Raw genomic sequence first — 11605 nt, forward strand, 5'->3', positions numbered from 1 at the left:
GCCGGATCGGCTTTCACCGTGGACGAAGCGGAGTCCAGCCCGGGGTCGTCACATGTGGTTGCCACAAGCCCTCCGGACATTCCTTCGTCGAATCCGCCAGCCACGCCATTTTCAAGCCCGCCGCCTCTGCTCACTCAAGCCGGCCTCCGCATACTCTAGTCCGCCGCTCACTCAATGCCGCGGTGTGTGACGCTGTTTCGTTGTGAAAGCGAAACTACTTTGTTTGGCCTTCCAAAAGAGGACACAACTAGAAATCAGTGGTTAAGTTGTATTTACAACAGTGTTCCAGAACAGTTCAACCCAAATATTCAGATGTGTGCAGCACATTTTATGGAGGACTGTTTCCTGATCCTGGAAGAGTAGACTACAATGCCGGCTGTTCTGACTCATAGTCTGTAAGTAAGTTTTTTATATATAAAGAATTTGCCACTGATGCTTCAAACGCGAGTTTTAAGCAGTGTAGAGTAGGGCTTGTTGTTTGTCATTTCTCCGATCACAAATGCAGACATGGTTTTATGTTTGCGCGGCGCGATGCAACGCAACGCGTAAAAAGACAGTATAAGTCATTATAATCCGTAATTATGTCCCCACTGGATGCAACAAATGCCTCGTTTATAATGGGTTTTCATGTTTTTGAATCGTTGCTCCGGCCGGACAAGGCATCACAGTATGGTAGGGGCGTAACATTTCCGTCACATGCTTGAGGCATTCAGCCAATCACAACGCACTGGATAGCTGGCCAATCAGAGCACACCTCGCTTTTCAGACCGATGAGCTTTGTAAAAATCGATGCGTTTCAGAAAGGCGGGGCATAGAGGAGAAACAATAATGTACAGTATGTGGAAAATAATGTGTTTTTTTAACCTTAAACCGCATAAACACATTTCATTACACCAATACACAAAATAATGTTCTTTTTAGCAACATCATATGACCCCTTTAAATGTATGAGTCAGTGACAAACAATGAAGAAACAAAAAAATGAAGGAAATAGTTTAAAAATGTGCCATGTTTGTAAAAAAATGAGTTATTCATATTTATGTTTGTTTCAATTTATTTTGAAAAAGCATACCACTTTCAGGAAAGGTTTAAATTTAATGAATATAAAAATATCATGCGGTGCAACTATCAAACAGAAAGTGATGTCATGTTGACTATACACCTTGAATACGTTGTATTAAGTGTACACATATTAATCAGGTTTTAAAATATATTTAAAATATATTCTACATTACTTTGTCAAGGTAAAATATTGTAGAAAGTAAAATATCATACATTTTTTATTAATAATTATCTTTTTTATTTGGAGTCATAGAACATGTCATAATGATAAATGAAGACATCACTTCCTGTTTTATGTTCTTTTCACAACTACTGTACTGTATGCTCAAGCAATCTTTATGTAATGTCACTGTAATGGACACCTGATTGTAATTTAACAGCTGTTTTTTTTCTTACCAGGGATTTTTGATCAAAAGCATTTGGGTCTATTGAGATGCCACTGCCCCGCCTGGACTCGGCCAAACCAAACACTGACTCGGGGCCGAGCGAGCTCTTCGGAGTGGGCATGGGGGTGGCAGCAGTGCGCATGATGATTGGAGGAGGCAAAGTGCCTCGAGGATCCACATGCCCATTCGCTGACATCATCAGAGAGTACATCTTCAACTCTGTTGGTGGAAGTAAAAGGGGTTATTCAAAGAAAGTCATCACCATTCAGTAAACAAAATAAAAAATGATTATCCATGAATGACAAAGTAGTAAAAGTAAATGGAAGGAGGACGCATTTTCCACAGTAGATTCATATATGTGAAATGCTGATGTGGTTCTAGAGGACCCCTGGCCTCTTTAATGGGGTCTGAAATGAACTTAACTATATGCCTGAATGAACAGGCTAAGAATAGGAGAAATCTATGTTGTGTAAAAAGTGTGCATTTTACATGTTAGCCGGCAATAACATTTTATGTGTAAAAGAAAGTAACCTGTAGCTCGTAATTCCCCCATCTTCTCTTCCTCTTCAAAGTTCACCGAGCGCTTTTCCTCATCTGCATCTGACCTGTTAGCATCTCCCTGCAAAACACAAGAGCTTTCTGTGGACAGCTCCCAGTATTTCAGTAACCACTCAGCCCACTAAAGTGTTATTCAGGATGCACTGAAGCCAAACAGGAGCCGTTCTCTTAGAGGACGTCGGCCTCTGGCATCAACAACACACTGGCCTTCACTCAGTCACAGCCTGCTGTGCATACATACAGCTGTGGTGCCCATATTATCAGTACTCTGTCTGCTACCCTGTTAGACCTCGATTGCGGATAGGGTTGTGCGAAGTTGGTGTTTGTTTTAGCCTTTGCAGGTTTACACCTACTAATAACAAGTTCACAATTCACACAGTCCCCAGCATGACAGATGGGCCAAACACTGCAGCACTGTATCAGCAATGCAGTTTAACTCCCCAGACTATCTGGAGATAGCAGCTACTTTGTTTGTGCACAGATCTGCATGCTTAAGAAGCCAAATTCTGTAAATCCCTGAAGCACAAGTTCAACCTTGTTCAAGGAGCGACCAATTTGCATATTAGCTACATAGTTCGAATTAACATATATAATGTACAGTATGTTCGATTTAATTCCTATTCGATATTTATTTAATTTCTATTTTGTAGATAATATAAACTTTACATGTACAAAACAAGTTGTGAGGACTGTGAAAAACGGCACAAGCGTCTTCATGCTTGTTAAGCTAAATCTGAAGTAATGAACACAAAGGCTTACAACTGTTAATCAAATCTTCATTTTAGCTGTAGATTTAGACATAGAGTTGATTTATTGGTTTATAAGATGTCAATTTTGATGTTTTATATTTATTTTTATACATTCATGGTGTAAAAAAAGCAGTTAATTGAAGCACATTCTTTACTTTTTTACATTTGATGCTGTATTAATTTAATTATTTAAAGTGTCCCAATATTTTGACAGTATTTTGATAATGTTTTGGATGTTTGGCTATAAATTGGCTTTACCTGGATTACAGTTGTTCACAAGCTGTATGTGCAATAAAAAACTGCTTTGTCACTATAACAAACAATAGAAGACATTTGCAAGTTTTGTTTCGTAAATATCCACCTCATATCCCATTACCATTTGGTATAGGAAACCACTGCAAACGATTCAGTGCCTGAGTGAACTGTTCAAATGAATCAAATTGAATCACGAACAATTGTAAAGTTTGACTGATTAAATCGAAAGAGTCATTCATTTGCAAAAATGGTTGTTTCATTCTGATTCTCAACAGCTGATAGAAAACACACATCTTGACTGCCGAAATATTATTTGGAAGAATGATACTTAGGTCAAATACTTATTTTTATGTTGACTGCAGTGAGCAATGAAGTTTAACTCCCCAGACTATCTGGAGAAAGCAACTGCTTTGTGCACATATCTTTAGAAAATAAACATTACTGAAACTGAGCCAGCTGAAATAGATGTTTTTTTTTTTTGTTACCTCTGCCTGAAATCCCTCCACTAAGATGGCCACCAGTAGGTTAAAGAGCACATAATTCCCAAAAGTCATCAGAGCCACAAAGTAAAGAGCCGCCCATGGGGTGGTGGAAGCCATTCCATTATAGAGGACCACGTTCCAGTCTTCCTGGGTCAGGATCTGAAATACAAACGTAAGCAGCTTGAGAAACAGAAGAGGACAGAGAACGGCTGAGTAAATAAAAAATCTGCGATGTATCAATTAAATGTGCAATAGAGTAGTGTTTTGTACATGTAATTTCCTGCATCTGAATTACATAGCGGGGGAAATTAATACAGAATTTGACGCCGTAGGTCCAATTTGAGTAGTGTTTTGTGATGATACTGTACAAACTATTCAAAGTTCTGCTTCTTACTGAAGTGAAAGTAATTGGCTGTCCCAGTCTAGCAATTAAGTCTTTTTTTAACTGCAAAAAAATGTTGTGATAATCTAATGAGAATAGCTGCAGTACAGCATTATACAGATACAGTGCAGGTTCAGCAACTCAGCTTCATCACAGGAAATTGTGCTAATGCAGGAAATAATGCACACAAAGGCCTTCCATTGTAGTCAGCTGCATAGTAGCTACTATATAGCTCAAGATATTGATATGGAGTTTATAAATAGGTTTATGGGATATACAAATATGTATAATATCATAAATAACCCTAACCTGAGAGACATAAGCAATTTATTTATTTATGGCCAGTGTTGGGGAGTAACTAGTTACATAACAGTGTTACGTAATTTGATTACGAAATAAATGTAATCCATTACATTTACTGAGAAAAAAATGTGTAATTAAATAGTTACTTAAATGTCAACGATTACAAAGGGGGTTACATCTGAATATTTTTTGTAAAAAGTAGGATACGTTAAATCATATTAATTTGTTGCTTTGCCTGTTTTAATGTGCACGATGCCTTTAAAGGCCATTTAGTAAAGTGATGCTATTCTGATGCTTTTGATTGGTTCTCTTGTTTGAATTTGCAGTGCACCACTTCTGCCAGTTATTGTACATCAATCCACATTGCTGCTGAAAGCTTTAGGCTACAACCTGTCTGAGAGTTGATTAACTGATTAACAGTTGAAAACATTTGCTAGAAATTTAGAGGAGTAATCAAATGTAATCAGCTACATTAAAAAAGTAACTGAAATAGTTACACAACTTAATACATTTTAAATAGGGTAACTTGTAATCTGTAACCTATTACATTTCAAAAGTAACCTTGCCAACACTGTTTACGGCACACTGCATTTGTTATGTCTATGTCTCAGAGTAATAAACAAAAGTTGAAAATAATGTTTCGTATTAAGGACAGGTCTACACTGTTTGAGGTCTACACAACTTTGAAATAATTTTTCAAAGCTGTAAACAAAAAGATTATTGGATTACGTAAAAATGTAACATTTAATTCAGTGTGTTACTTGCTATTTCTTTGTAATTATTGTGAAATTTACAAGCAATTTCTTAGTGAAAATTGTTTCTATACCCATTTTTTTCCCAGTGTATGCATTGCCTAACCCCAGCACAGCCAGCACAGTCTCTCTTCTGACCTGAAACACAGTGACAATGGCCCACAGCAGGGAATCAAAGTTTTTCCTGTCTGGAATGGTGTCTCCATTCTCCATTTTCAGGCTGAATTTGCATCCAAAGAGGTGCATTCCAAGAATGCTGTATTGACAGTAAAAGAAAAATGAAATTAATAAACATTTGTGCTAATTCCAGAATTATGCTGATGACAAGACAACACATTTTCAGCACATTACTACTCACAAACTAGAATTAATGTTGCACAGTGTTTTCTATAAATCAAGATTATAGTCTTGGTGACGCTGCACACCAAGCTCGGTTCTAATTGGCTGAGTGAGTTGTGGGTGTGGTCTGCACCTGAATGTGAAGATGAAAAGCATGAGCAGCATGCAGAATGTAGCCACATTGTCCATGGTCTTCATCAGGACCACCAGCTGTCTGCGCAGAGCAGGGAGGAAGCGCACCAGTTTGAGCACACGCAGGAGACGAAACGTCCTCAGCACTGACAGACCCCCATCCGCCTGCCCTATGATCTCCCACACACTGTCACAGAAACACATGGTTATATTTAATTCATTTCTATATATAATAGTTCAGATAAAATAAAAAAAATCATAACCTCAACAATGCTTACATACAGTATGTTTAAATGAATACGTATTTAAAAAAATAATTTCCTACTATCCTTCATAGTACCTTCTGGGTAGCTGATGCATAACATCCATTTTGTTTAATTACTACAATTTTAGGTCATTTTAATTTATTTTTTTAACATTCCATATTTTTAATTTCATAATTGCAAAATATACATTTTCTGATTTTTTTTTAGCGTATTTGATTATACACTAACTGTTTGGGGCCAAATTGTAATGATATTTCACAATATTACTGTTTTTACTGTATTATTATCCAAATAAATCCAGCTTTGATTTATTTCAAAAACATTAAAAACTTTTAAAATGCATTGTATATTTAGTAAGTTTAGTATTTTAATAAGTATTATATAAGATATAGACACATACAGATAAATAAAAGGTCTTACCTTATAACTACAATAATCCCATCAAAGATGTTGTAGGGGTTCTTGATATAGCCAAAGATGCCAAAGGCCAGTAGTTTGAAGAGCATTTCGAGGACAAACATGCTAGTGAAGACGATGTTGCTAATCTCCAGAATGTTTGTCAGCTCCTCAGGCTGTGAGAGGAAACAGAGCCACACTTCATTACCGTCTGCAGGCCAAAGTCATGCCAAGATACTGCTGGGAATATAACATATGAGTGACGAATATTTATATGCCACTTCCCCAGACTGCTTGTTACCCAGGAACAACAGATTAGTAATTAGTAAAAGAATAATGAAAACCCTTCATTATACCCACTTCGACTGCAATGTTAGATTAGACAAGCATTTTCAGCCTTACGGGCATCAGTCTTTGGTTCTAAACAATTTCAGCATCATCAATTTAGTAGGCTATTTGTACATTGGTATTGAAAGAAAACAAGATAAACCAAACCAGAAAAACATGCTAGCAGTGTCAACAGAAAAAAGATGGTAGTCACATTTTCAGTGGGCAAACTTCCATTTAAAGCTTACAATCTATGCAACATATATACATAAACAGATGTGCTTGTGTGGTGTCCAACAGGTGGCTTTATGAATCATTATTCCAGCAGCGGACACCACCTCAGGTGCCAAGATAGCTAAAGTGTGTTAACTGTAATATGGTTTGAAATAAAAATATGATGCTAATTTACCAGAACAACTCTGAAGCAACAGATTCAAAAACATACCATGGGGCAAAAACATTGTTTAGTGTAATTTTCCTCATAAAGTGAGACACATGCCATTATGCAGTGCCATAGACTGAGCCCAGTCGTGATGAATTCTAAACACAATCTTCCAGCCTGTGAATAATTTTTCCAACAAAATGGCAAGAGAGGATTAGTGCATTTCTGTTTTAGAAAGTTATACAATTACACAACAATATTATGTCTATGATACATCCTACCTAACCAGACAATCTAGCTCATCCCCTCTTCAACAAAACCATATAGGGATAGTTCACAAACTAACAAACACACAAACAACCTCACAACCAAAAAACAAAAATTATGTCATTATCAGTGTTGGGGGTAACGCATTACAAGTAACGCGATTTACGTAATCAGATCTACTCACCATCATGTCATTTCAAACTTGCATGACTTTTTTCTCCTCCAAAGCTAAATGTGACAGTATTTTGACCACTCTTCCACTATTAGAAAGGTTCTTTATTGGCATTGGAAACTTTAACATCCATTCCACAAAAGCTTCTTTATACTGGAAAAAAAGTTCTTTAGATTATTTAAATATTCATGGTCTTAAGAATTTGTTCACAAATCAGATTCTTGAACTCACTGATTCAACAATACAGACAGATTGTGCTGCGAAAATAATCAGTAAATATGTACATTTCTATATGTTTCTTACACAAATCTATTGTATGAGGTCAGAAGAGGAATATAGTGTACGGACTATTTTTATGATACTTTTATGGTGCTTGTGGGGGCTTTATTAAGCCCTTTTCATGTCCTTTCAACATGAGGGTGAGTAAACGATGACATTTTTTATTTTCGACTGAGCCATTTACACTACACACAAATCAAATATCAATCCCAGCTTTCCTGAACATGGTCTGTCTGAGTGCAAAGCTACAAATTCCCACTGCTGCTGCATCAAGCACATTTGCTGGACAGAGCAATGGAAAAGCGACGACAGTGAAAATGCATGTTGGGACACTGGGCTTTCAGTGGCGGCAACATGGCAGACTAAAGGAGAGTGATGTTAGCAGAGAACTGCTGCACTTCTCCAGAGGGAGTCAGCCGCTGCACCCTTTACTGCCCCATTCCTCCATCATATCCCATGATGCATAACACACATCCCCCACTTCTTTATGAACCTCTGAAAGCAGAGCAACTCAAAAAAGGCAAAAGGAATGAAAAACAACAACACTGTCTGTTACTTTCATGGCTATTTGCGATAATGTTCATAATTTCACAGCTCTAAACCATTCAATGACCAGCACAATCCGAAAATAAACACAGCATGATGTGTTTGATAAATACATGTATGATTTTGATGAGAATCTGGGTGAAGCTATACACACATGTGCTTTGTAAATTAGTATTTGATGCATAACGTATCAATGAAATTCTATCTTACATCCTGCTGTAATGGGTCAACACTTCTTTTAAAGGTGCAATAGGTGATTGTCTTCAGAAATTTTTTTTGCTATGCTGGTTGAAAGTCTCTTCACATCCCGAAGTGGTCTAAATGTATTTATCTGTATTTATATATTCTGTGGAAGGCGTAGGACCAAGAAATGTTCGTCCAATCAAAACGCTCGGTCTGAGCTTTTTTATTGAGTTTCCTATCTGCCTGTCAACTTATGTATTTACATACCTCTGCGCAACGGGTTCGCGCAGACAGGATACGTCATCAGCGCGTTTACGCACGCTGTGCAGACAGAGCGAGAATGGCTCAACAACCTGATCTTCCTTCATGGTATTGTAGTACTTTTACTAACTGTGCTATAAAGTTTTCTCACCAGTGAATGACACATGATGTATTGTAGTAATGTTGTCTCTGATCGTCTGATCTGTGTGTGTATGCGTTCAGGGGGCGTGGCTTTGAATGGCGATTTGCAGGGAGGGTGGGACTTTCGCGTTCAGTGCTATCAGGCTAAAGTTAGCATTTTCCAAGATCTCCTACTGCACCTTTAAAGCATTTAATTTTTTGTGCCTCTAGTGACATCAAGTTGAATTGCAATTTGTTTGAGCAGCCCGACTATATGGAGCGAATTTTGTGCCAATATTCATCAAACAAATCCAGCATTTTGCAAATAAACATAATCTGCTTTGCAAAGAAAAACTCGACTTTCAAAAATGTGTAAAAGATGTAAACTTGCAATTGCAAGAAAAAAACATCAGAATTGTGAGATAAAAAGCCACAATTACCTTTATTTTTTATTCAGTGGTGGAAACGGACTTCCATACTACACAGAATACATTATTCACTTGAAATTAGTTTATTATTAGTTTATTATAGGCTAGGGCTTTAACCAACTAATGAAGAAGGGAAACTAATGAAGTTTGGAAACTTTTTGGTGATAAACACTGCACTTTGGCAAAATAATTTTTTAAATGCATAAATATTCATTGTAGTCTTTCAATTAATACAATAACAGAAAAGCTTCAAGAATAATAATATACAAAAAAAAAACTATTGCCATTAAAAACCATCACTTGGTCACAGAAACAGACAGCCCTGTCTTAAACTCGTGCCATTGGCTGAGCCACTGTTACTATGTTGTGCTGGTCAGGATGTTCAAACAAACAGAGGAATGTTTTGATAAACCCACAGAGTCATTGTGTTTACACCTTCTCGAGAATCAGCCAACAAATGCCATACAAATGGCTTCAAAATACTTTTAGAAGGAGAACGGTACATCTCACTGCAAGGATGTGTCTACTTCCCAAAAGTATTTCATGTGAGCTATTCAGCCTCAGAGGTAATGAACATGTCTATTATTTATCAAAGTGAAATAACTGTATGTGCAGTGGAGACATGCGTGAGTCTTTGGTGATGGGGTGAACAGTGGTGTAGGCTCTGTGAAGTGACTTTGACTGATGCAGCAATGAAGACTGTCAGTGGCCCCATGTAAATCCGATTAGGTGGTTGATTGACTCAAGAGTGCAGAGACTCTGCTGAGAAACTAAGAGCATTCAGTACATAGATCAATGCAGCCAGCCTTATCTCATTACTGTAATCCTCCCTCAATAACTACTATGGCGACAGTGTATTCCAATAGCTGGCAGTACTGAATAAACACCTATATGGATAAGCCTTGAACCATTTGATTTTAAAGTCCCCATGAAATCAAAATGAAAGTTTTTTGGGTGTTAGTATCAATATGTTATTCTTAAGGTTATCTATAATGCAGTGTGCTCCAAAACAGTGATAAAATTCGCATTTAGAAGATATAAGCATTCAAAGCTTGCATTTCGTCACTTCCGCCAAAATGGCTCAACGATTTTTTTGACGTCACATCGTACTTCAACTTCTCATCAAACTTTGTCCAATTAAATGCTCTCTAGAATCAGAAGCGCCCGCCCCCTACACTATAAAATAGACGCTGAAGCCGCGGCTGAAATCGGTCACTTGTCCACAGGTTTAGTATTTTCTGTACAGTGAATGGCACATAGTGCACTATATAGGGAACAGGGAACGATTCAAACAGTGTAAATATGCTTTCCATTGAGGAAAAAAAGAAGTCTGGTTTGGCGCTGTGTCACGCTAACCACCGCACCGCACACACACTCTGCTCCCCATTGAGAAATTTTAACCAAAGTATGTTATAGACTTTTAATTAAGACCCTAAAGAATCATATCAACTTGTGCAAAATGAGCATCCGATGACCCCTTTAAGGTTATCTATAAGGCAGTGTGCTCCAAAACGGTGACAAAATTCGCATTTAGAAGATATAAGCATTCAAAGCTTGCAGTTTGTCACTTCTGCCAAAACGGCTCAACAATTTTTTTGACGTCACATCGTACTTCAGCTTCTCATCAAACTTTCTGTCCAATCAAATGCTCTCTAGAATCTGAAGCGCCCGCCCCCTACACTATAAAATAGACGCTGAAGCCGCGGCTGAAATCGGTCACTTGTTCACAGGTTTAGTATTTTCTGTACAGTGAATGGCACATAGTGCACTATATAGGGAACAGGGAACGATTCAAACAGTGTAAATATGCTTTCCATTGAGGAAAAAAAGAAGTCTGGTTTGGCGCTGTGTCACGCTAACCACCGCACCGCACACACACTCTGCTCCAGTCCAGAGACACGATAGCACGGAGCGGATCTTAAAGGGGTCATATGATGCGATTTCAAGTTCCCCTTCGGGAACTCGAGCTGCGTCGGAAAACGCTAGGGGAACATATGTTCTGTGACTCTTATTTATTGTTGTCTGTCCAAAAAAAGTTGCACAAGCATTCAAAAGTATAAGCTCCAGCAGATGTCTAAACTAAAGACAAAAAGGGCCGAAAGCAGATCGCGTTACAGACTGTGTGTTCCTCCCTCTCGAGAGGCTCTCGAGAGGGCCGACTGTCCTCATTGTGAGCAGTTGCCACTGCGTTTGCTTCGCTCCCGGAAGGCTCTCTTTGAGGAGGGAGCCTTCACCAGCGTTCCTCACGGTGCTGGCCCCGCTTCCGCCGAGGCGGAGCGGCAGCTGCACTCGTGGGGTTCGCAGCTGGATCTGGTGGAGGGAATGGAGACGGGCGAGTCCCTATCTTCTTCCTCACCTGCCAGATCCACTTCCCGCTCGCTGGGATCGGAAGCCCGTTCTGCGGCTACTTCCCCCCGGAGAGCGGGCTCGGCGCTTCTCCTATCTTCCTCCTCCGAGGTTGATGTGGAGAGTGTCGAGGATTCGCCCCCTCAATCCCCACAATATGAGGAGCTATTGGAGGTAGTTACTCGTGCGGTTGCCAAGCTGAACATTCAGTGGCCCGCAGAGAAACAGGCTG

The 11605-nt window shown here is 38.7% G+C and overlaps 1 protein-coding gene across 2 annotated transcripts in view; it reads right to left on the reverse strand.

The window, feature by feature from the left end:
* Positions 1-11605, reverse strand: part of LOC107703431 (voltage-dependent T-type calcium channel subunit alpha-1H-like) — a 56012-nt gene that overhangs the window by 22551 nt on the left and 21856 nt on the right. For both annotated transcript variants that reach the window (XM_016506057.1, XM_016506056.1), the window contains exons 9-14: positions 6087-6238; positions 5402-5587; positions 5068-5185; positions 3496-3651; positions 1980-2067; positions 1459-1667 (exon numbers count right to left, since the gene is read on the reverse strand). In XM_016506057.1, the coding sequence (XP_016361543.1) occupies positions 1459-1667; positions 1980-2067; positions 3496-3651; positions 5068-5185; positions 5402-5587; positions 6087-6238 (909 nt within the window). The remainder of the gene's footprint in view (positions 1-1458; positions 1668-1979; positions 2068-3495; positions 3652-5067; positions 5186-5401; positions 5588-6086; positions 6239-11605) is intronic.

The sequence above is a fragment of the Sinocyclocheilus anshuiensis genome, unplaced genomic scaffold (genome assembly GCF_001515605.1).
Source record: "Sinocyclocheilus anshuiensis isolate Anshui unplaced genomic scaffold, SAMN03320099.WGS_v1.1 scaffold58, whole genome shotgun sequence".
Classification (NCBI taxonomy): Eukaryota; Metazoa; Chordata; class Actinopteri; order Cypriniformes; family Cyprinidae; genus Sinocyclocheilus; species Sinocyclocheilus anshuiensis.